Source organism: Ursus maritimus, unplaced genomic scaffold (genome assembly GCF_017311325.1).
Source record: "Ursus maritimus isolate PB19 unplaced genomic scaffold, ASM1731132v1 scaffold_1, whole genome shotgun sequence".
NCBI classification, from domain to species: domain Eukaryota; kingdom Metazoa; phylum Chordata; class Mammalia; order Carnivora; family Ursidae; genus Ursus; species Ursus maritimus.
Genome location: NW_024423343.1, coordinates 3,520,977 through 3,544,539, shown reverse-complemented (window position 1 = coordinate 3,544,539; position 23,563 = coordinate 3,520,977). Strand labels below are relative to the sequence as shown.

The 23,563-nt window shown below is 50.9% G+C and overlaps 1 protein-coding gene across 5 annotated transcripts in view; it reads left to right on the top strand.

Moving 5' to 3' along the window:
* The window catches only part of LOC103662628 (leucine-rich repeat flightless-interacting protein 1-like), a gene marked incomplete in the record, with an annotated part of 86,066 nt that extends 64,492 nt beyond the window's left edge, over positions 1–21,574 (top strand). For 4 of the 5 annotated variants that reach the window (XM_040638685.1, XM_040638687.1, XM_040638688.1 and 1 more), the window contains 7 exon segments: positions 6,585–6,620; positions 7,062–7,187; positions 8,594–8,665; positions 10,389–10,559; positions 12,635–12,727; positions 16,149–16,290; positions 18,570–21,574. In XM_040638685.1, the coding sequence (XP_040494619.1) occupies positions 6,585–6,620; positions 7,062–7,187; positions 8,594–8,665; positions 10,389–10,559; positions 12,635–12,727; positions 16,149–16,290; positions 18,570–20,293 (2,364 nt within the window). 5 annotated transcript variants of the gene reach the window in all.
* Between the last annotated feature and the right edge of the window lie 1,989 nt (positions 21,575–23,563).

Sequence of the window (23,563 nt, the reverse complement as noted above, 5' to 3'; positions counted from 1 at the left end):
GGAGCTGGGGCTGTGTGGTACGCATTCCCGCCCCACACGGCTAAGGATTGCCACATCGAAGGCCAGTGGCGCCCTCCTTGATAAACCCCAACTAAGAAAGCCACGTGGGCAAAGTGGCTGTCTTGCCCTACTCCCCAGGTACAGAGAAGCTCGACGGGGGTCCTCAACTTAGTGAAACAGCACCAGGTTAGATGGGCAGATGCCTGCAGTTTAGGAGTGTTCCTGGGCATCAAAGAGGAGGCCCTCGAGCTGAGGTCTCCCGCTGGCACAGACGCGAGCCTTGACGTTTTCTGCAAATGCACATACTGGCTGCTTCTGGGGAAGCAGATAAAGCTGAGCCCGTGTGGCTGAGTGGGGCGGCCACACGGCCCGTGCCCTGTTGTCCCTGACTCCAAGGCCAGGGCCAGAGCCGTCCATCCCTGGGCCTGCACCAGCGTTTTCCTGATGCGGGGAGGAGAGTTCCTCGCCACCATTTACTCATGGAGGATGAGGAAACAAAAGATAGACCAGGGCCCACTACTAGGACAGGAGAGCCCCGGGGCTCGTTGCTCCACCGACGACCGGTCCAGCGGGAATAGGAAGATATTCGACGGTCAGTATCACGTGACGTCAGTCTGTGATCGGGCAGGTTGCTTTCTGCGGTGTCCTTCCCGCTCTGCGGTAGCCCGGCATGGAGACGCCCCTCCGCGGGGAGCCCTGGAACCGCTGGGAAGAAAACGTCTCTGTGCCGAATTTCATGGAGACTCAGTCATCCTTAGGCGTGATGCACTCACGCTCACTCACGTTCTGGGAAGTAATACAAGTGTTTGCGGTAGGCAGAAGGCAGCTGTGGCCCCCGCCCTGCGAAGGACCGCAAGCCCCCTGGGTCCGGCTCCCGGCGCGGCTCCCGGGAAGCACGGAGCCTTGAATGCCTCGATTATTTGACTGCTTTGGGTCTCTTCGGGCATCAGGACAAAGTCGCAGAATAAGAGGACTTCATCTAGTCGCTTAGACTGAAGCGGTCAAGATCAGACTCAGATTTCGGTGTCCTATGCTTTCCACATTTGTGAAAAATGTACCCACATAAAGTGGCTTCAGTGACCGTAACCAGAGAGGCGGCATTAGACATGCTCGTGCCCCTGGGACCTGTTGACCCACCCCAGCCGGCCGGGAGAGGCCGGGCCCAGCTGCACCCAGGCTCCGAGCCCCCGTCCCTGGGGCTTCTCGAGGCACCGCCCAGGGGAAAAGGCAGCAGGTACCGGGGCTGGCGGACCCCTCTGATCCTAAAGCTCCTCCTCGGTTAATTTGCTGAGTTTACAGCCCAGGAAACAGCGATGCGCTTCCATCTGGCTCCCCCGAGCTCTGAAGGGAAGGCAGGCAGAAGAGCTCTGAGTGAGTGACACTGTCAGGCGTGTGGCCGAGCTAATTTTTCAGTTCATTACAAACACATAAACCATCTTTTCTCTTCCCTGAGACAACTGCTCATTTACAAAGGTCAGCCGACTGCCGTCCTATTGGCACATTTCGTGAGCGAGGGTCAGCATCTCTCAGGCTGAGTGGGACGGGCCATCCTCCCCCCCCCCCCATCTGGGCCTCGATGGCTCCTGCCGGTGCTCCTGTGGCTCCTGGACAATGATCCATGGCCTGGTGATTCATCAGGAACGTGGACCCGGGGGAGGGGGAGGGCGAACAGGGTGCAGGAGCCTCTCTGGAAGGAAGTAGGACTGGGGCAAGGGACAGCCCTGGACGGCTGGGTGTGGGGGAAGGGCAAGTGCCCCAGGGGGTGGGGAGGAGCACTGGTAAAGAACAAAAGTAACCAGAATGGAGGAAGGGCTGGCTCGTCCCACTTGAAGAAAATAAAGGTGCCTTGGCATCCAAAGGCCTCCCCCACCCCTCGGTCCTCAACAGATGCCTGCCCCACCTGGGACCTCAGTCACGTTGTTCCCATTCTATAGATAAGCTGTAGGTTCTTCTCCAACAAGTCCAGGGTCTTCCCCTTGAGGGGGACTGTTCTCTCATTCCGCCAGTGTTTATTGGGTACCTAGAATGTTCTAGGCCCGGGGCTGCAGTGATGAGCAAGCAGACCTGTCCCAGCCATCAGGGATGCATAGACCGGAGGGGACAGGCAGGCAGCAAACGGGCACGCGTAGGGTATGAACTCCGGGGAGAGACGCAGGAAACTCTGAGAGCTGGAATCGGGAGGTTTGGCGGTCCTGGCCTGAGCCACCCACGCGGAGGGCCTCGCCTGGCAGCGCCCACACACCTGTGTCGTCCGGGCCCCAGAATCCTGCCAGGCATTGCAGAAGCTGCCGTGTTTCTGACCCATCCATCAGAGATGTCCTGAGCGGAGCCCGGATTCACGTTCCTGTGTGTATTCAGAGAAAACACGAGTGACGAACTCCAGCCCTTTTGAGCCAGAAAAACAAAAGACCATGGTGACCCATGTTTGATGTTGTCATGGCGACCCATGTTTGATGTTGTATGAAGAGGCAGCGGCAGCAGGTGCAAACACAGGTCATAAGCTATGAGTCCAAGGATAAGTCATTCAGGAGAACGTCAGTGTTATTGGATGAAAACCCGAAATTTCCACCCAATGGAAGCCTTGACTACTATTTATATCTGAAGGAAAATTGCCCTTAAAATGGGTGTTTTCTGAGCAGTGTTCCCTATTGTCAGTTTGTTTGTTGAGAGGGACCGTACGCGGACATGGTGTCTCTGGTCCCGTTCAGCATCCAGGGTCTGGGGTTGCCCAGCGGGGGGCTGGGGACACCTCGAGAAAGAGTTCCTTTGTGCCTGGCCCCTCTGCTAGGGTCCGGCCATGCTCACGTGTTGTGTTGTGTCCCCGGGCAGGTGGGCAGACCGGGAACCGTGGGCCTCCGCAGACGTGATGTTGAAGTGAGCCTTAGGGGCATGCTCGTACAGACACGATGTTGGAAGGTTGGAACTAATAAAATCCTTAATGGGCTACTTGGATCACCTGTTTTTGAAAGGAAACATTGCCATAATTTAAAGTTCAACAGAAATTTTTTAGAAGTGACTGTTTCTAGTAGACTTTAAAAGCTGTCTTTGTGGACACTCGTGATTGTCATAAATCTGTTACTGTGAAGTTTTCACACCGACCTAGAAGGTTCAGAATTACTCTGTACGGGGGAGTAACAAAGTGAAGGCCTGCGGGGTGTGGGGCACGGTTGTCCTGGGGTGGACCAGGATGCCAGTATTCACAGAGGTCCTCAGTGGCTTGCAGCAGGTGCACGGGATGGCCTCCCCTGGGTCCCGCTCTGCCCCGTGTCTGCACCATGGCGTCCGCCACACCACGTCATGCAGCTGCTCGGTGTTCAGAATGTTTTTCAATTCTGTTTCTTTCTATATTATTTTCAGAGGTAAAGTGGCATGGTTTATGTCAAAATTAAACACACTGCCTGGGTTCCTGATCTGTCCCTTTGCTTAGGGGAAGGTGGGGAGTGGGGACAGCTCCTGGCCAGCCCTCTTAGCTCCACACAGGCTGCCATCTAGTGGCAGCTAAGGGGACTGCGGCAGCTCCTTGCTGTAGCGCCCCTCTCCCTGGGGCTCCTCCTCCTGCCGATTTCAGAACCGCCTCTAGCGCAGGTACCCTTGGTCGTTCAGAAACGGACGAAGGGCACTTACCCTAATGTGTACACAAAAGATTGGAAACAGCGGTTAAGTAGAGATTGGCTGTAACTCTCGTCGAGAGTTTCATTTTTCCCCTGCGTGATCTCTACTTAAAAACACATCCTAAATTTTCATATTCTGAGTTCATTATGTATTTCCAAGCAAAGGATTTTTTAAAACTATTTTTAAACCTTTTTTGAAAACTAAAGAGCTGTGGTTTTAGGTTTTTCTTCCTTATTTGATGTTTTGCAAATTACAAAAGTAATACTTATGTTGATGGTATCGAGGGAAACAGCATAGAACACAGCAGTGTTAAAGGACCGCCCCCCCCCCCCGAATCAATGTTTTTTGGTCTGGTTTGTGTTCTTTCTCATCTTTATCACAAGAAATACTGAAAAACGTGGGATCCTTCTTTTACGGGCACAGATAGCTCTGTAGGTGGATTTCTGGACTTTCATTTATATACAGAGTATTTATCTGCTGCTGACGAGCCGTTGGGAAAGATTGTGTCACCTGCAGAGGCCACGAGCGGCCGGCTTCTCTGCGGTAACCTGACAGTCTGTGACGCTGGCTCTTCGTATTCGACCAGTAGTTAAATTATCTTCCTTACTTTCAGCTCATGAATACATGTTCTGCAAACTACCTGCTTCCAGGGAGCGAGGGCCTTGGGCCAGGAGACGTCATACCTCGATCCCCTGCGGCCCAGTTGCTGTATAGTCAGCAGTGATTTGAAGTTTTCAGGAATATTTTCATTCCCGAGTGGAGAGAAGAGCCACACTTGAAATGCTGAAATCATCACAATGAGAACATGGGCTGGGGCTCTCCGGGGCTCTGCCAGGGACGGGGAGACAGACCCATCTTGACCGAAGGCCACCTCAGCCCCCCGAGTGTCTACTCGGGCTGATGTGGCATGCGCATATGGGAAGATAATAATTCTTGGTGTGCGTTTTTACATACACCAAACACACATGCCAACAAATGGTGGGAGGTGTGGCACACAGTTGGGGAGTGAGCTCTCTTTGATGGGCTGTCGCCAGCCCACTCCGAGCCGTGGAAAGGACACATGTGGGCGGAGATTGCCTGGGAAGCTCCCGGGAGACACAGGCCAGCACAGGCCCTCGGAGGACAGCCAGCCATGGCCAAGTGGAAAGGAGAGTCCTCTGGGTGGGGAAGGACTAGCATCTGAAGCCCCCCCCCCAAGGGCTTATTTAACCAACTGGTAGTTGGTCAGTCTGCTCTTGGATCCAACCCACTGGCCTGAGAGATGTGGCCTCTTCACTCTCATTTCCTCTCCTACTCTTAGGACAGTAAGGAGACCAGTAAGATGAAAATAGAAGGTTCTTGCTGAAGACCCAAGTGTGGGCCTGTCGGGAGACCAGCTGGGCTGGCTTTGGAATGAGACCCCGGGGTTGAGCAGAAGAGCCTTGAGCTTGGCTGAGCCAGGAGCTGGTTTTGGAAATTGCCTTCTTTTGAATTAATCAAGTATTCTGTAGGATTCCATTTGAGCCTCTTGGTTGGCTGACTCGCTCTTAGACTTTGCTGTGAAGGTGTGATGGGTTTGAAGGAGAGAAGGTAGCTGTTAGTGAGCCTTGTTGGTGGGGGACAGGATGGTGAGGCCTCGAGCATCCAGCCCGCAGTGGGCCTCGGGTGGGCACAGGGCAGGGACAGGATGGTGAGGCCTCGAGCATCCAGCCCGCGGTGGGCCTCGGGTGCGCACAGGGCAGGGAGTGTTGGTCTTCACAGAAAATCACTGCCTTTGCCGCGTCCCGACCAGCGCTCAGCCCCACACCCTCACGCTCTCCTGAGCCCAGCTTCGTGGTGGGCCGTTTGCATGTCCGCGAGCCTCCGACCCAGCTCCACTGGGATTCCTTGACCTGGGTTTGGAATGTCTGTGGTTGAACGTGTGAGGGTAACTGCAGAGTCCCTGGTCACCCCCTGGGTCCACTGAGTCACGGCGGTGATCTGCAGTTGGCTCCCTGGAGGTCAAAGTTAAGAACGTCTGAACCACAGGAGGGAGGATCAGAGACGTGCTAGGAAAGGCGTGATTAGTTGTCAGCTTCCCCCAGAGGCTTTGGAGACCAGTAGGCATGGGGTGTGCTCACCCTCTGTGACCTTCCCAGTGGGCTTATGGAAAGGAGTCCTCGGTGTGCAGAAAAGAGGAAAAGTTGGCCTCTGTGGGATGCTCGGCACAGAAAGACGTAGCACCAGTGCCAGCCTCAGCCGGTAGACCCCCAGACACCTTCGAGGTGCAGGGTCTCCCTGGGAGTGAGGCTAGGGCTCCAGAGGCTGCCCTGGGTCCCACGGAGAGTCCTGCCTGAGGAAGGGGCAGAGCAGCCTCAGAGACACGTGAAAAGCCGGATTCTGGGGTCTCACTTTTCACGTGGCGGATTCTCATGTGCCTTCACCCCCTGCCAGCTCCCCGCATCTGGCCTCAACTGCGAGATGGTTAAACGAGAATCTGCGCGGTGGCCCCATTTCTCACGAGCAGTAGGGAAAGTTGGAGTTGGCCCCACTGCTGTCTCTTGCTGTGGAGACCGGGTAGCAAGAGGCCTGGTCCCGCTCTCCGGCTGTAACCGTGGTAACCGCGGGGGGGGGGGGACAGGCTTGGAGTTTGTCATCGTCCCCCACGTCGGGGCCAGCACGCAGAGCTGTGGCAAGCTGTGAAGGAAACCGGTGCCGATTCAGTTCATTCACAGCTGCCTGATCGGTGTGTGTGTCGTTCAGACGTCATGTTCCCCGTGGAAATCACGAACATTGAAAAGCCACCCGGTGAAGTTCACGCTGGCACCGTGAGCTGCCCGCAAGCCACCGCCGCGCCCAGCACGGCCCGGCAGAAGCGGATCCACGGGTCTCGTTGGCAAAGCAGTTCTTAAATTACAGAGGAAGCTAATGTCGTATTATCGTCTTACCCTCTAAACCCGTGTTAGCCATTTAATGCTCTGAAGTATTTAGTATTTGTCCACTTTCCTCCACAGGTTGAAGACAGACCAGAGAAGGATTTCACCGAGAAGGTAAGGAATTTCTGGAAGCCTTTATGTTTGCTGTTGATAAACGACAAGGGGACCAAAGTGTATGGATGAAAGGACAAGAGAATACGTTGGTGAATCTTGAGTAAAGATGCTCGGGCGCGAGTGAGCAGGGCTTGCGTGCGGCCCAGCAGCCGGCACCATGTCCTTCAGGGGTCCCCCCGGAGTCTCTTCCAGCATGGGGCTTAGACCCTGCAGAAGAGCAGGGCGTGCACCGTGGGCCCAGGCATGAGCGTGCACCGTGGGCCCAGGCATGAGCATCAGGCGGACCCAGACTAATTCCCAGGCATCCACAAGGCCCCTACGAGTGAACCCTTACTGCTTTCCATAAGCCGCTGGGGATTTTCCCATTTGACAATATTACAGTAGACTTGCAGGGGACTCTGTTTTTGTCTGAAATCACATTCGGTCCTTGTGGCTTTCCAGGGCTTGCGTAGCCTGCCCGGGCTGTCTGCAGCCACCCTGGCCTCCCTGGGCGGGACCTCCTCTCGGAGGGGAAGCGGGGACACGTCCATCTCTGTTGACACCGAGGCCTCCATTAGGGAAATCAAGGTAAGGCTGCCTACCTACTTGTGCCCTAGAGGGGCCTTTTAGGAAAACCAGTCTTCAAGCATAAATCTGTAAAGTTCTGGATCTTTCTTCTGGGTCCTGTCTCCCCTACATCCCATAAACACATGTTCTAGTCACACCAAGACCAGCTCAGATAGGGTCTCCCACAGGAAGCCGCACCTGCCCGCCCCACCATGGCCAGGCAGACCGCGCGCTCTGCGGTCCCGGGCTCTCCGGCACACCTTGCTGAGGGCCCTGGCGGCTGCCATGTGGTGCTCGGCCCCCTCCATATACCTGGCGTGCACAGACAGATGGTCGCCATTGTTTTGGACCCCACATTATTCACTGCTCCCAACAGCACCACCCTGCCTAGAATGTTTGTATTTCTATTTGTAGTACGCACAGTATGCCTCTAGTAGCTCGCCGTTGTGATCAGTCTCCCACCAGAAGCTAAGCGTCGTTCTGTGCTCCATCCTCACCACTCGCTGGGGGGCCACCCTGAGTGTGTGAGAGAGAGGTAAAGACAGTGCTGTCTGTTAAAGTCACTAGGAACCACAAGGGACTGGCACTTATGTCCTCTGGAGAGCGAGCCGAGGCCCGAGGGAGAAACGTCAAGGATTGGATTTGGCTTCGTGGATGGAAGCCTTTTCTAATAATTAAAACTGGAGAAAAGGGGACCCGCTGCCCGTGGTATCTGAAGGCTGGATGACCACCCGCCAGGGAGGTCAGAGAAGGGACGTAGCCTCAGCCAGGCCTCCAGAGTCCTGTGCTGTGTAAGAACAGTTTTGGTGGACCGCTCTTCCTAAAACGTCCGCGCGCCCTCCCTTGGCCTCCAGCAGCCCTTTGCTCTTCCTTTGCTGCGTCCAAGGGCAGTTTGCCGCAATCCCGATTCGTCTCCGCTCTAGTCTGAGAGCACCGTTCATTCGCTCAGCGAGCGTGTAGAGTCTAGCTCAGACCCGACACCGGGCCCCGGGAATGCGGAGCAGAGACTCTGCACTCTGTAAGCGCGGGCATGGAGCTCGGCGGAGTCCCATCTTCAGTCTTTCACTCTGTCTAGCACAGCGAGCCGCCCAAAGAGCCTGGGTGAACTATTAAATACGGGTAAAAGTACCGGTTCCATTGTCAGAACCTCTTTTGCCTGTTTTATAAAATTGTGCAAAAATATAATGATACAGACCTACATTTTGTAAGATTTTGTGAAAATATCATATGGGATAGACCTCAATTTTAATCTTTGTGATTTTGCAATTCGTTTTATTTTTCTTCAACACTTAAAACAAAACAAAACAAAACGAAAATCACTGCCCAGACTCCCAAAAGTAGGAAAGATTTAGAGGACGGCTTCTCTCTTTGGGGTCATGCTCACTTTTCTCCCCCTGATATCATTTGCCTCTTTTGCTGATTCCCAGGAACTGAATGAGTTAAAGGACCAGATTCAGGACGTAGAAGGCAAATACATGCAGGGGTTGAAAGAGATGAAGGTACCAGTTCACGGAGGTGTGGGCTGCTGCTGTTAACCCTACTCGGCTTCAGAAAACCCTAACGAAGACACACAGACCGCATGCTCGCTCTCTGGAGCCTCCAGACTCAGAGTTCAAGCTGGCGGGAACGCGGGCGCGGCCTTGTGCCCTGAGCCCTCTTCCCGATGCAGCTTTTGAACCGAGCCCTGAGCCCTGTAACCCTCCATAGAAGCAGTTACTAACACGCTTCCTGGTGCATGTTTTGGACTCCCCCTCCTTGCCCGGCCCACACCCCGTTTCTTCTCATTCCCACAGAAGCGCCCCGAATGCTTGCAGAAGTGTTTGGGGTTTTCTTCACTGTCCATAGTGGTTCCATACAAACAACGCTTCACTCCATTTGCTTCTCAAAGTATCGGACATTTGCCAGGAAGGCAGTGCCTATTGCCAGGGCTTCTGAAGCACCCCGCGTACTTGCTCGCTTGCTGTCCAGCTTCCCTGGTGGAAGCGGCGTCCGAACGTGCGGCCTCTGGGATTTATCTGCGCAAACGCACAGCCCTGTACGGATGTGTTATGCCTTGTGCCGCCGGGAAGTCTAGTTGCCATGTTGCTCGGAATGAGGTGGACAGCTGAGGACTGTGTTCTCTGCGGACCCAGCAATAGATGGGAAGCCTGTTACTTCCTCTTCAGCTCCCCAGAAAGGACCCCCAGAACAGTCTGAGTTATCTGTCACAGGGGCACCACCCAGAGGCCACGTTGGGTTTAAAATGACGAATTAACCGCTGGCGTGCTTGTCACCTCTCCTTGAAGAGAGGGTTGACTTTGCACGGTGAGGAGGGGGTCCCCAAACTAGCCCAGGAGCCACGGGTGCCACCTAAAATCGTGGCCCTGGTTCACAGGCGCAGGCGAGCGCAGCACGGGTGTCCGAGAGGCCTCCTCGGGGGGTCTGACCATGCAGTGCCCGCCTCTCCATAGCTTTGGGGGGTTCACCCTCCCTGTCCTGGGGTCACCTTCCCCTGACCTGTGCTTGGGGATGAGCGCGCTGCTCCGTTGCCCAGCCAGCGAGGGTGTGAGCCGCGGGAGGGCCGTGTTTCCTCTGCAGGCCTCTCTCCCCAGTGCTGGCCTTTCAAAGGAATGCTCTCCGTCCTCCCAGGACTGGCCCAGTGAGACGTGCGCAGCTTGTTGAGTCGTCCTGTAGGTCGAAAGTTAAAATTCCGCCTCATCCTTTCCTGGTTCACAAGCCCAGACGGGAGCCGGCGGCTAGTGGCAGGTGTTCCCTCAGCCGACACGCACTGGCTCTTCCCGGGGTGCTGGTCGCATTTCCTGAGGGGCTACTCCAGAAACCTGTTGAACAGCCCAAGCCGCCACAGGGGGCACCACTGAGTCACGGGCTCAGGGCACTACCGCCCGCGCCCAGAGCCTCCCCGCCGCATGTCTCCCTCGTGCTGATGGCCAGGGAAGCCGTCTTCCTCCCAGACACAATTAAGAACTAACTTTCTGAGTTAACTAATATTCTGAGTGGTTAATAACTGATTTGACCCCATCGAAAGGGGGCAATTTCTGTGCATATGAAATTGTCGTGTGTTTCTTATCCTGATCCATTTGCTCTAAGAAATAAAGTCTAAAATTCGGGCTAGGTTTTTTTGGGTTTTGTTTCTTTTTTTTTTTTTTTTTTCCAAAGGCCACTGAACTCATCTTTGTTTTCGTTCTCTTATACAATTTCAAAAACATGATCCGGTGTCTGCAGGACTCACTAGCCGAAGTTGAAGAGAAGTATAAGAAGGCTATGGTTTCCAATGCTCAGCTGGACAATGAAAAGACGAACTTCCTGTACCAGGTCGATACCCTAAAGGACATGTTGCTGGAGCTGGAAGAGCAGCTGGCCGAGTCCAGGCGGCAGTACGAAGAGAAAAACAAAGTAAGCGTCAGCGTGAGAGAGAACGGTGGAGTGTGTGTGTGTGTGTGTGCTGTGGGCACATCTGGGGTGGGTGTGTGTGTGTGTGTGTGTGTAGATAGAATCGTTGTTTTTTAATGACGGTTCTCCACGTGTCCAGGAAGCCCCGACATCTGTGAATAAGAATGTCATGCTCTTTGCAGAGGGCTTTGAAATATTAATAAGCACAATTTCACTCTGTAAACTAGAGACAGTTTCACGGGGAGAGCATTGTGTGTTTTGCACGTAAGATAGAGTCATAACCAGGAAGAAACAAGCCTACAAAGAACCAGCATGTTTGGATGGACATAATTGGGTGCTTCAAGATTTACCTGTTGGGGCGCCTGGCTGGCTCGGTCAGTAGACAAGCAACTCTTGATCTCGGAGTCAGACATTTGAGCCCCACGTTGGGTGTAGAGATAACTTAATAATAAGATCTTTAGAAAAAAATAAAAAGATGTTCCTGTTAATATATATTTCTGGATTTTTATTTTGTTATGTCTTAACACCACTGAGAAGTAGTCAGTTGCAAGTATATTCATTTATTTTATTCCATGTAAGAGTTACATACATTCATTAAGCTAAATTAAGTTAATTATGATAACATCAAGAAGTCTGAGCCTATGTTGAAATCAATGACAAAAGACTAATTAGATGTTCTTACGGGATATAAATCAAGGGATACTTGTTTTTCCATAGTTTTAGGAATTACTTGGTCTATGAAACCCCAGGATGTTGTTCAGTTTTTCAGAGTTGATGAGGTAAAACAGAAAATTTAATTTGTGAGTGTCACTATCTTTTTTTTTTTTTTAACTGGCTCTATCCCCTAAATCCCAAGGGTTAAAACCAAGGTGCTGTTAACATCTCAAAGGTCTCCTTCTTTGACTGCTATAGAATTTAGAAGCTAAAGAAGGATTTTTGAGAACTAAACTCTGAAACAAAGGAGAAGCTTCCCATGAGACCTGATGACAAAATATATAATTATGGGAGCAGAGTACAGACTCTGGACTCCATTTGTGGGGAGGATAGCCTAATGCATCCTGAATACTCCTAGGATGTCCTCAAGCAGGCATCAGGAAGTAGACCAGGAGCCCCCAAACCTAAGTCCAGAAAATTTGGATGATCCTGGAGTGTTGTCCCAAGCTGGGGAGCACGGACTGAGAAGAACCCAATAGGCAGGCCCTTGTCACAGCTAGGAAGGTACCGGTCACCCTCGGACTTTAGAAAGTGGGTGAGCAGGTGAGGCCAGGGTGAGAAGCAAAGGTCACCTCCCTTCCAGAATAACCCCCCAATGGCCCTGGGAGGTATATACCCTGCTGTCCTAAACTGTTGGCGGTCGGTTGGGTACAAGACCACCGTCAGTGATTGTGCAGTATCGGAGCTGAGCCAGAGACCAGAAGAGCATGTTGCCATGCACAGGGGCGAGGGGGGAGGGTCGGACTAGGGGAGCGGCTTTTGTCCCTGGAGTGGGGGCCCTAGAGTACAAAGTTGGCCATCCACTTAATAAGATAAGCTTGCCAAAGTAGACCATATTAACCCCCCTTTTTATCCTAAAGAGTGTTCCTTATCAGAGTTCAGAATCAGGGATGGTTCCATCCTAAGTCCTTCACACAGCTGCCTCCTCCTGGGCCTCCGCACACACAGCCCCCTGGAGAGGGCTCCCCCCCCGGGCCCTGATGGTCTGGAAGGAGTCGGGGAGCACCTGTCCAATGCATCAGGTCCTCAGAGAAAGTTTACGGAAGACCAAAAAGTCCCGAGAAGTGGGCTTATGTTGCTAAAAAGGCCTTGAAAATTGTGCTGATGGGGCGCCTGGGTGGCTCAGTTGGTTGAGCTCAGGTCATGGGACCTGAGGGTAACCCCAGGGTCCTGGGATTGAGGCCTGCACTGGGCTCCCTGCTGGGGAGGGAGGGAGGGAGGGAGGGAGGGAGAGAGGGAGGGAGGAAATTGTGATGACATGGTAACAGGTAGTTTGTTCCAAGGTCAACTTAAGTCATGGGAACGTGAACTTGAAAGACAGCGTGATTTGGTCACCATGTCCGTGCTCTTTCCTTCCCTTGTAGGAGTTTGAGAGGGAAAAGCACGCCCACAGCATCCTGCAGTTCCAGTTTGCCGAAGTCAAAGAGGCCTTGAAGCAGCGGGAGGACTTGCTGGAGGTGGGTGGCACTCCCTCGTTGCTCTGCCTTCTGTGTCTTAGGAGTATTTGGGGTTCATTACGAAAGTTAACTGTTTTCTTGAAAATTGAGAATTTAGGCTAATTCTCCATGCCTCACTGAAGGAAAGTAGTTCCTTTCATCGGTGAAGATCCTCATTCTTTGGGGGCTTTGTGTTTGTTTCGGGAGGCGTGGCAGACAGAATGATGGCCCCCCGAGATGTCCACGTCCCGATCCCCGGAACCTGTGGATGTGGCACCTTATGCACCAGAAGGGACGTTACAGGTGTGATGAAGTTAAGGGCCTTGTGATGGGGAGTTGACCCGCAGTTATCTGGGGTCCCACTGTCATCACAGGGTCCTTATGCAGGGAGGCGAGAGAGGCAGTAGGAGGAGATATGGGGGGAAGCAAGGCTGGTGCCGCGTGAGGAAGGGGCCATGAGCCGAGGAATGCGGCGGCCTCTGGAAGCCAAAATAAAAAAAAAATTGGGGGGGCGGGGAGGGCACAGGTTCTCCCCTAGATTCTCCAAAAGAGAGTCCAGGCCTGCCCACACCTTGATGCTAGTGCGTCAGACTCATTTTGGACTTCTGAGTTCCAAAACTATAAGAGAATCGATTCGCGTTGTTTTTAAGCTGCTGAATTAATGTTACTTTGTGACACCAGCAACAGGAAACTGATACTGGGTTGGTTCTAACTTTTTAACTGATCAGAACTTGAACTAGTGCCTGTAAGTAAGAATGTCACCCAGGCAGGGTTTCTGCTTGCTCCTCTGGCCTCTGGCGACAAGGCCAAGGAAAAGGTTCTGGCTCGCAGAGACGAATCCGGGCCGACGCAGGCCACGGGGCTGGTGCCTCCCGCACACGTGCCTGTGGGCTCAGGGCACTCACAGCTCTCGGACTCTCTAGCCCTGCACTTTGTCTTCCTGCTTAACCCTTTATCTGCTTTCTTTCTATCTGTTTCTATTCCTCAGGAAATCCGACAGCTACAGCAGAAGCAGGCGAGTTATATCAGGGAGATTTCTGATCTTCAGGAAACAATAGAGTGGAAAGACAAGAAGATAGGGGTAGGACTCCTGAGTCTGTGAAACTGTTCAAAGGGGTGTTCGGCTAACATGCGGAAACGCCTGTGTGAGCGTGCATGGGTCCCCACGCGACACAGAACTAATAATGTGGAGAATACACTAGCTTACCCCAGCTGACAGTAACGCTGACCTTGACGCTGACTTCCAGAGCGGGGGTGGGCATCTTGTTGACACTAACTGGACTCTCTGCCTGCACCGAGTGGGCCCGCAGCACCCTGAGATACAAGGAGTAAGGAAGGCACCCTAGAGCAGGTGGGACATGGGGAGGCTCGGGCCTCTCAGATTCTCTAAAAGGCGTTTGAGGAAACCCCAAGGTGTCAGGTGCTGTGTTCCCTCCTTGACACGTCCCCGTGGAGGCCCCAGGCCCCTCTCGTTTAACGAGAAAAGCAACTGCAGCCCATCTGCCTTTAGGGTGACGAGTAGGAAGACAGGAGCCCACTTAGAGTAACCACCATGCTTCCTAATGACAAATGGCTTCCAAAACCCAGCACCCATCGTGCTCCGCTCCGATGCAGATCTCCGGATGTCGGAGCACAGCGTTGGTGCATGCGCCGCGAGAGGCCGTGCTGGTTTCCCCTTCTCTATCCTCATCCACACTCATTTGGGACTTGGTGAGCATGCACACATGTGTTTGCTTTAAGACCACTTTGCGACAACAAACACTGAGAGTCGACGTAGAAAAATAGTCTACGTCGTCACTTGGGGTTTCTTATGCATTTCTTCTTATCCCTCGTTTATCTTTGAATGGGTGCATGGCTTGTGTTCATTCTCTCAGCTAGAAAGCTGTGCACATACAGTGGCCTCTTGATGCCTCTAAGGGACAGGAGGCAGTGTCCCTTGGCTGCCATAAATTCATGAGATGCTTAGTACTTGTGTCTTGTCTGTATCTCGAGCACGCTGTGCACAGTGCTTTAACTCATACCGGAATCCTCCTCGTTCTCGCTTCAGTCACCTGCTCACCCGAGTGAATCTTCTCTCTCTCTTTGCTCTGCTCACACTCAGGCTTTAGAGAGGCAGAAAGAGTTCTTTGATTCCGTAAGGAGTGACCGAGATGATCTTAGAGAAGAAGTAGTCATGCTGAAAGAGGAATTAAAGGTATGAAGCCAAAGTACAGTCAAAAAAAAAAATATCCATGTTCTCAAGAATGACTGTGTGTGTACTGGTGTTAGTTAATTGTGTGTCATTGCTCTGAGTTCTGTTAATCAATTCAAACCTTCGGTTATCTGGCACCGAACCGACCCATGAAATGAACATAGGTTCAGCTGGTTCGCCCGTTCCTTTAGCTATTTATGAGCGTAGCTGAACTCGAAAGCAACACCGACTTCCAAGAATTTTTTATATACCGCTTACGTTTTTTCTCATACTCATTGATAAATTCTCCAGGACATTACTCCAAGTTAGAGAATTTGTGTGTTTCTTTATATTAAAGGCTCAAATTTAAGGACTTCTCCAGCTGGTTGTCTCACACTAATTAGACCTTGAGACCCCCTGGGTTGAGGAAAGTTCCACATCCTGTTTGCGCCCTGTGAAGGGGCCTTCAGCTGCTGGCTGGACACCGAGTGAAGGAAAACGGGCTCTGGGTGGGTCATCAACATTGCAGGAGACGGTGTTGAGAAGAGGGTATGGCCATGGCCAATTCCAAGATCGTCAGTGGAAACGTATCCGTGTCAACTGCTTATAGTCAGGGGTCAAGGCAGAGCAACCAGAGGGAACAGGTTTCTATCACCGCTCCTCCCAGGGCTGTGAGCACGGTGCTGGGGCCTCGTCCAAGCTCGAGGAGAGAGCCGTGGGCACGGGGTAGCAAGCGAGTCCGCGATCCCTGTGAAGTGTAACTTTTTAGAGTATTTCACAATGTGATGAGCATGAATTCTATTTCCTTTTAAGATACCAAACATTCTAGCCACTTCTTTATTCCTTCTTTAACATACACTGTGTTTATTCCTTTCAGAACACGCACATATCTCTTTATCTCTGTCTCTCTTTTTAAAGAATGCCACCAGGGTTTTTAAAGTGGGGTCACTTTGCAGTGATGTGCGGGCGGCCCTTCTGTGTGGTCACCTGCACACCCTCACCGCCGGTTCAAATAGGATGCGTGTTAATAGTGTCTTGTCACCAGCCCATTAAGACACGGATTGGAGCGTGCAAGAAAAAGTCACCGCTCCAGGAAGACATCCCAGATTTGTATGTGTTGATAGGATATTTATGAGCGTGGCGTCTACCACTTCTCTGATTCTGTTTTCTCAACTTCAGGAAAAATAGTTTCTTTTTCATTAGTATTAATAAAATAGAGTTTAACCTAGTATCAGTCAGTGAGTATTACAACGAGTCTGTTTTTGTTCGCAGAAACATGGCATAGTCCTAAATTCAGAGCCAGCTACCAATGGAGAGGCTTCAGACACTCTAAATAACGTCGGACACCAAGGTCCTTCCAAGATAACGAAAGAAGAGTTAAACGCCCTCAAGACGGCAGGGGACGGGACGCTAGGTAAGTGCTCCCCTTCCTTTGGGTCTTTTCATCCTCCAGTCCGCATCGATTCACCCTCCATGCATTATTAGAATTGGCGTAATCATCACTGATCGATTAACACTCACACAGCATGCCATGTGTCCTGCCACTTCCTGGGAACGCCCTTGCCACACGATGTGATCACCCGTGTGTTGTCTGGCGTGCGTCTGTGCAGTGCTCACCACCGATGGCTGAAGAATACGTTTCTCTTGCTTCTCAAAGCCACCAATGAAACTGTGAATGCAGGAGAATCGTCTCGGAAATTAAGGGACAGTTCTGACAGTACGATATGGTTTTCCTCGGCCATGTGCCAAGGATGGCTTCCTAACTTATCCGTTACAGACGGCGCAAAAGATCAGAGTAGCAGAGGCTGTGAAGTGAGATAGCTAACCCTGGTTACACGCTGACACTGCACGTCCCACACACCGTGAAGTGATCTGAGAGCGTGAGGCGCCTGCGGACAGCAGATGCGGGCTTGTCACGGAGTACGACTTGGGTGCCATTCTCAGGCTACCGCTCAGTGGCCCCGGGCAGGGGGCAAGGCGGACAGGCAGCCCCGGGCCAGGCGGGGGGGTGGTGGTGAGGCGGGCAGGCAGCCCCTGGTGGGGAGTGTGGGCAGGCTGGAAGGTGGGCCTTTCCCTTTGTCAGAGGTGAGGATCCTTTGTACGTCAGTTTTTGCTTCTGAAAGAATATAAACCAGGGAATCCAGTAGATTGTAAGAATACTTTATACAACTTGCAAACATCTGAAAAGATTCACGGATCAGTATTGGTCCTACTGTTTGGCTTCTGGGTAGAACAAGCTTCCGAAGCCGGTGTGCAGCCCGGAGTTGCCGCCGGCAGGCCGCTCGTGAGCAGGGGCAGCCCCCCTTTCTGCGGTGCGGCTGGAGTACGTCAGAGCCCGTGCCTTTCGTTTCCACTGAGAAGCTTTCGTCTTTTTTTTTTTTTTTTTTTTTTTATGGAAATGTAGAAACCTGTAGCCCCCGCTTCTCAGGACTTGCTTCCTAGGCAGATGCTCCTCATTACCTTGAGGACCCCAAAGGCACGCAGTGCTTTGAATTGCGTGAAAGTTGCTGAAGGAAGATAAGTTCACTGGTTTCCACCCTACCTTTACATAAGCTGTGTGAGCAGCTAGGAGTTTGATCGTGTTGCTCTTGTTCCAACAGACGTTGTAGAATTCTTTGTTGACCATTATAACACCAACCCTTAAAGAACCATAAATACCACTTTTGTAAGTGGTCTCCACACGTTTTTTGATGGCATATCCCTATGAGTAGAGAATGGTGGGAACTTGCCGATACAAATACTGTTAATTTATATACGTACTGGTCCCTCAGTAGAAAGCGGGTATTACAAAACACGTTCCCTGACAGACATCTTTAAAGGGTGAAGCAAAACTAACCAGAAGTCCTGCTACTTCTCCCATTTCCTCTGGGGTAAGGGCACCCCCTGTGGAGACCACGGTGTAATAAAATGACCAAGCTTTGACTTCCGGCAACATAGCATCGATATGCCGGCGGTTGGTTGGTTTGGAGAATCTAAAATGTAAGCGTTCATTCCAAAGTCGTAACGTGTTTTTAATTTGTGCTTCGTTAACTGATGAATAACTTCTTATTTAGTGGTCATCTTGCTCTGAGCACTTGCCACCTGTTGGCCCTCCCCCCAGGCCCTTCGGGGATGAGCAGACGTGTTTAGGGCACAGGCTGCTTTCCTAGGAACACAGTGACTAGATGGCGGGGAGGGGATTTCTTTTCACCTCACGCGAGCTATTTCAAGTTCATATCTTCCTTGAGATTGACCTTGAGGCAGATTGAATGTTTAAGAATTCCGTGCAGGTGGTTTTAGGCCTACGTGTTCGACAGTGCGCGTCGTGAAGACGTGTGAGTAGTCCAGGTGTGCGTTTGGGAACCGGCTCTAGGTCGTTCTTAAGCCCATTATTTTGGATTGTTTGGCTGCCTGATCCAGAGCTCTGTTAAAACTTACCTGCACCTTTGGAAATATGTTCACACTAGACGGCACCAGCAGCCACTCTCGCCTCTGAGATGGTGGCAGTGGCCTCCGCTGACCAGACATTTGCTAACGCAGTGACTGCTTTGCCGCACAGACCTGGCAAAGGCTTCTCTTCCGTGTGATTCTTTGATGACTCTCTCTCCTTAGGAATGGGGTCGGGGGGGAGACAGAACATGTGTTTACGCTGTAATGTGTGTTAAGTGGTCACCACATCATGGGGTCCCTTCAATTTTCTCAATGGTCTTTTAGGAAGAGCCAGTGAAGTGGAGGTGAAAAGTGAAATGGTGGAGAATGTGGGGAAAAAAGAAATCTTGCAGAATACTGAGCAAGAACAGCACAAAGAGGACCCAGCCCAGGAGTGTGTGGACACAGAGGTGTTCCATCCTGGTGAAAATGCCGAGGACCAGAAAGCCTCTGAAGACAGTGCCCCCTCCCTAGGAGTATTAGCAGATGCTGCGAATGAGGAGCAGGCTGCAAACCAGGTTCTAGAGAACGCTTCCTTCCTTGAGAACACAGAGCAGGCTGAGTCCAACGAGGTCATAAACACACCAGATGATAGGACTGGGGCTTCCCTTGAGCAGTCCGAATGTTTGAGTGAATTAGATGGTGAAATCCCAGGCCCTGGGACTGGGCAGGATGGCCACGATGCCTTGGATATCAAAATCCACAGTAAGGAATCTGCAGAAAGCCAGGAAGACTTGAAAACCAACTTGGGAGAGGGTAGCACAAAGCCACATCAAGAACCCACTCCTCTGCAACCATCTGAACACGGGGGGCTGGGCAGCGCAGACCCCAGGGAGCAAGGTTGGAGCCCCACGGCAGGTGTGGTGGAGGCAGGGCTAGTGGGGCTTGGGGAGCAGGTGGGCGCAGAAGCCTCCAGCCCTCTAGTGTGTAGTGAGGACAATGTGAGTCATGATGGAAAGTGTGCAGTAGAAGCCCCCACAGAGCTGGACCCAAGCCCAGGGCAGGATCTAGACAAAGAGCTCTCCGGGCAGGAAGCTGCTGAGCCCCAGGAGCTCCCGGGTCAGACCACAGCGGTAGGTGGGGAGAATGACGAAAAGGAGGATGAGGAAAGGGGGTTGAGGGATGAGGAACCAAGCCAGACAGAAGCGCAGAACATTCCTAGTTGTCCGGAGGCTGAAGGCAGTCCACAGGGCACCACGGGTCCAGCTGCGACAGATGCTGAAAACGAACCCCTAGATGCAAAAGAACCCGAGGAAGAAAAGCATGACCAACAGGGAGAGGCACTGGATTCATCACAGAAGAAGACAAAGAACAAGAAGAAGAAAAACAAGAAGAAAAAATCAGCGGCGCCTGTAGAAACCCTCAAAGATGCTAAGAAAGAGTTAACATTTCAGGACTCGGATTTAAGTGAGGTGAAGGAGGACGAGCAGGTAGCTCTCACCAACGGAAAACCAGCTGTAGAAGCACAAAGTGAGGTAACCGAAAGTCCAGAAGAGAACAGTGTAGCAGGAAGTGGTGAAAACGTTGATTGTCCAGAAAATCCTAAAATTGAGTTGGATGAAAAACTTAACCAAGAAGACAATGATGTAAACACTGAGGGTGGGGAAGAAACAGCGGATGGCGACACATTAGGTTTGGGGGATGACCCAACCCAGCCACCAGGCACCAGTGCCGGCGACAAGGAGCTAGAGGAAGCCATGACCAAAGATGACGCTACAGAAGATGGCGGCGCTCACAGCGGCCCTCCAGAGCCAGGGAGCGGAGAAGCGTCCAGCAGCGCCCGGCTGGAGAGTGAAGGTCCCTTCAAGGACAGTGAGGATGCCCCTCAAGCAGGAAGTACAGAGCGGCGTGAGACGGCAGAGGGTCCCAGTCAGACAGTCAGGAAGGCCGTAGAAAGTGATGACTTAGCGCCCACAGGAGAGCTGGGAGCCTGCGCTTCAGAAAGCCGAGACGAGCCGGGAGCCGGGAGCGAGAAGGGCAGAGGCAAGGAAGAGTGTACCTTGTCGTAGGTGGACGGGGCCAAGGACGGCCCAGGAAGCCCAGCTGTCGGAGGCTCATCTGCTGCCTCCACGGGTGAGCTTCCTAGAATGTTCCACATTGAGATGACGCACCGTAGGACAATCAACCACAGAGCTCTACCACGTTGAGTTAGAGACTGTTACTGGTAGCGGAGTCTTCCTCATTAAGGTGATCACCCAGATTAGAAAGAAAGACGCATCTGTAATCAGCGGAAGTTCCGAGGAGAGCACTCCGGCGTGTCAGACGATGGTGTCCGGACGTGTCTCTGCTTACGACCCAAATGAAGCCATTTAGCACCTGCCTTAGGCTGATACTCTGGACCAAATACGTCAGCATCCAACTGAAATGACCAAATGGCGTTCTGAGATTTGTGAGTATAGTCGATATTTAAATTAATGTGTCTTCATTCAAATATATGTCCTTTCATATTTGATTTTGATGTGTACGGTATTTTATTTTAAAAGGAGATAAATGGCCAAATAGCATATAGGTCGCTGAGTGATAAGATTTGCACCTTAGGACAGTAATAATCATGTTAGGGGTAAGAATTAAATATCTTAAAAAGCACTGGGAGAGCTTACTTCCCTTTACCTCATATAAGTGTTTTATCTCAAACTGATGCTTCTGATATCATTGTTGGTGATACCTGAATTTATTTTGTAGATTTTGACTTCACTTCGTGCTGATTATGTTCCAAAGTCATTTTACACAAAGTTTTTTTTTTTGTTTTTTGGGTTTTTTTAATTTGTTTCTGGAAGAGATATACATTGAAATTGCACTTCCTAATGCAGTTTTTGTGCAGGGAGACCATTTATAAAAATTTTTTTTTAACCTTTAAATTACTTCTCTTTTTATTTGTCTTTCATTTGAAAGAAGAATACAAAAGGTACCGTTCTTGTGCAAACTGCTAATTGGACTATACAGGATATTTTAAATAGTTGAATCACTTTTGGTATTTTGGTATAAATATTTTCATTTGTTGTATCTCAATTGGAAAATTCTTGATTTGATCTTCCTGAAGGAAATATATATTTTCTATAGAAGGAAGCATTTTTAAAGATAATCGTAAAGTTAGATTTAAAAAAATTGTAAAATACTAGAATCACAAAGGACTGTACATTATGAATGCTGTTGACACTTTATGAGATTATATGAATTGATGTCACTGTTACAAGGTGTAATTAAGTGCAAAAAAGACCAAAACCTCAATAAAATTTGAGGCAAGCCTAAGTGTTACTATGTAATTGAAATAAAAACATTTTATAATTTCACGAGCCTGTGATTCCACTCTTTGGGCTGCCTGACTTCTGGCTGTGGCCACTGTTGTACGTAATTATTATCTTCAAAGTAGCGCCTACTTGGGGGCTGCTAATTCCCTGTCTGTGTTGTGTGAAGGACTCGTTACTTTGTCAGTAATGAATGGACGTCTGTCCTGGTACCTAGACCAGGGCTAGTGTCATGCCCCCCTGGGGAGAATTGGGAAGATCTTCCCTCATCGACTCTCCTGTGGTCTGTGGTTCTGGTGAGGAGGCCCCAGTGGAGCCCTGTCGCTCTGCTAACGTGTGCCAATGCTAAGAATGCTTGGAAGGATATGGTGAAATTGGCAAATAGGCATTGACTCCTCCCGTGTCCGGGTCCTGAAGCAGGGGGCCCATACACCCTCCCCACTTGGGCCACGTGAGTGAAAAACTACCAGGCTTGCTAGAGAGTCTCCAGCCCGAGGGCTGCAAAGGCCTCGAGAGGGGGCAGCGGATGCCTCTGACTTTAGCAAAGCCGCACTCAGCCTGCAATGGGCGTCAGGAAAGGGCTGTCATTCCTACTTTCAGAGGCCCCTGGGGAGATGATTCAATAACCCAGCTCACTGGACGGTGAGATCATCAAGCCATTTTAACGTCTTTCCTTAAAAGACCTTAAGGTCTTTTCCTCTGTTACTCAGCAGCACATTTAAGACATTGTGGCATACTTCATACCCCTCAGGTCAGCTGTCCAGGCGTCTCGATGATTCACGCATCCGTTTAAGTAATAGACGTTTTGATCACTTCGTATCCAGAAGGCACTGTGCCAATGGACAGGCGGATAGGACCCAGCTTCTAGTGGAAGTGGGCAGCTGAGAATCAGGAAGTGAGGGGGAAAAAAAAAAGGATTCTGAACAGCCAAGTCATTTCTTGATAATCTAAGAGCCTTCACCGCAAGCATCAGTCACCCTGCGCCAAGGGGGACGTGATGTCGTGGCAGTAGCTGATGTCCACGGGAAGGCCCTCACGTTACCAAGAAGTCAGTGGGACCTTAGGGATGTTCAGGCGAAGAAGGCACAGAGGTGCATAAAGCAATTTGGAGAGATTCGGTGTCAAAAGATTCAGACTCAGAGGAGGATGGAAAGGCTCCCTGTCAGCCACTCCCCAGAGGAGCCTACACCCCCGCGTGTCACTCCCATACAGAGCAGAGGAAAATGCTCATCACCGATACCTTAGTCAAAAAGCAGTGATGTCTTCTAGCCCCAACAGAACATAGCTACTGTATGTAAAGTGTAAATCTTCCTTCAAAAGCATAATTAAGTATAATCATAGGTGTACAGAGAAAATAGGGAAAGGCAACAAAATTTTGAGTTAGAGGTTCTCATTTGATGACATACAAAGGTGGAGAAGCAGCACAGTGTTTTCCAAGGGTTTTTAGAAATGAGATGTACTGCGCTGAGTACTTCCTATAATGTTTAGTGTTTCTAGCAAACGAAAACCCAATGACCTGAACGTTTAAGTCTCTACTGTCACTAGGACCCAGGAGTGCTAGTTCTGGGGGTTCACGCAGTTTGGGGTTCCTGTTTTCTACAGTACACCCCTTTCCTAGGAGACCACCTTGAACAGCGTGCCATCAAAACCAGGGAACACAGCAGTGAGATTCATGCCAAATGTCCAGGATCCGGAACGAAAGGAAGGGGTGTTCATGCCTACGTTACGTTAGAATACGTATTCGTTCGGGTGATGATCCAAAAGAGAAAAAACTTTGTCTTTCAGGAGAAAAAACCCTCACTCTTTCCCTTTTACCCTATTCACTGCCTCTTATGGCATATTTTTTTGCATGTTATTTACATATTATTTACATGTTATTTGCATATTATTTTTACTACATATTTTTCAAGATGTGAATGACGTCAGTGGTGGCTGACATATACAGTACCCATCTGTACACACCTTCTGGGCCCTGTAAATAGGAGAAAAACCCTTTCCCTGTTCTGCCTTTTGCAGGAAGGAGGTGCTGTCCTG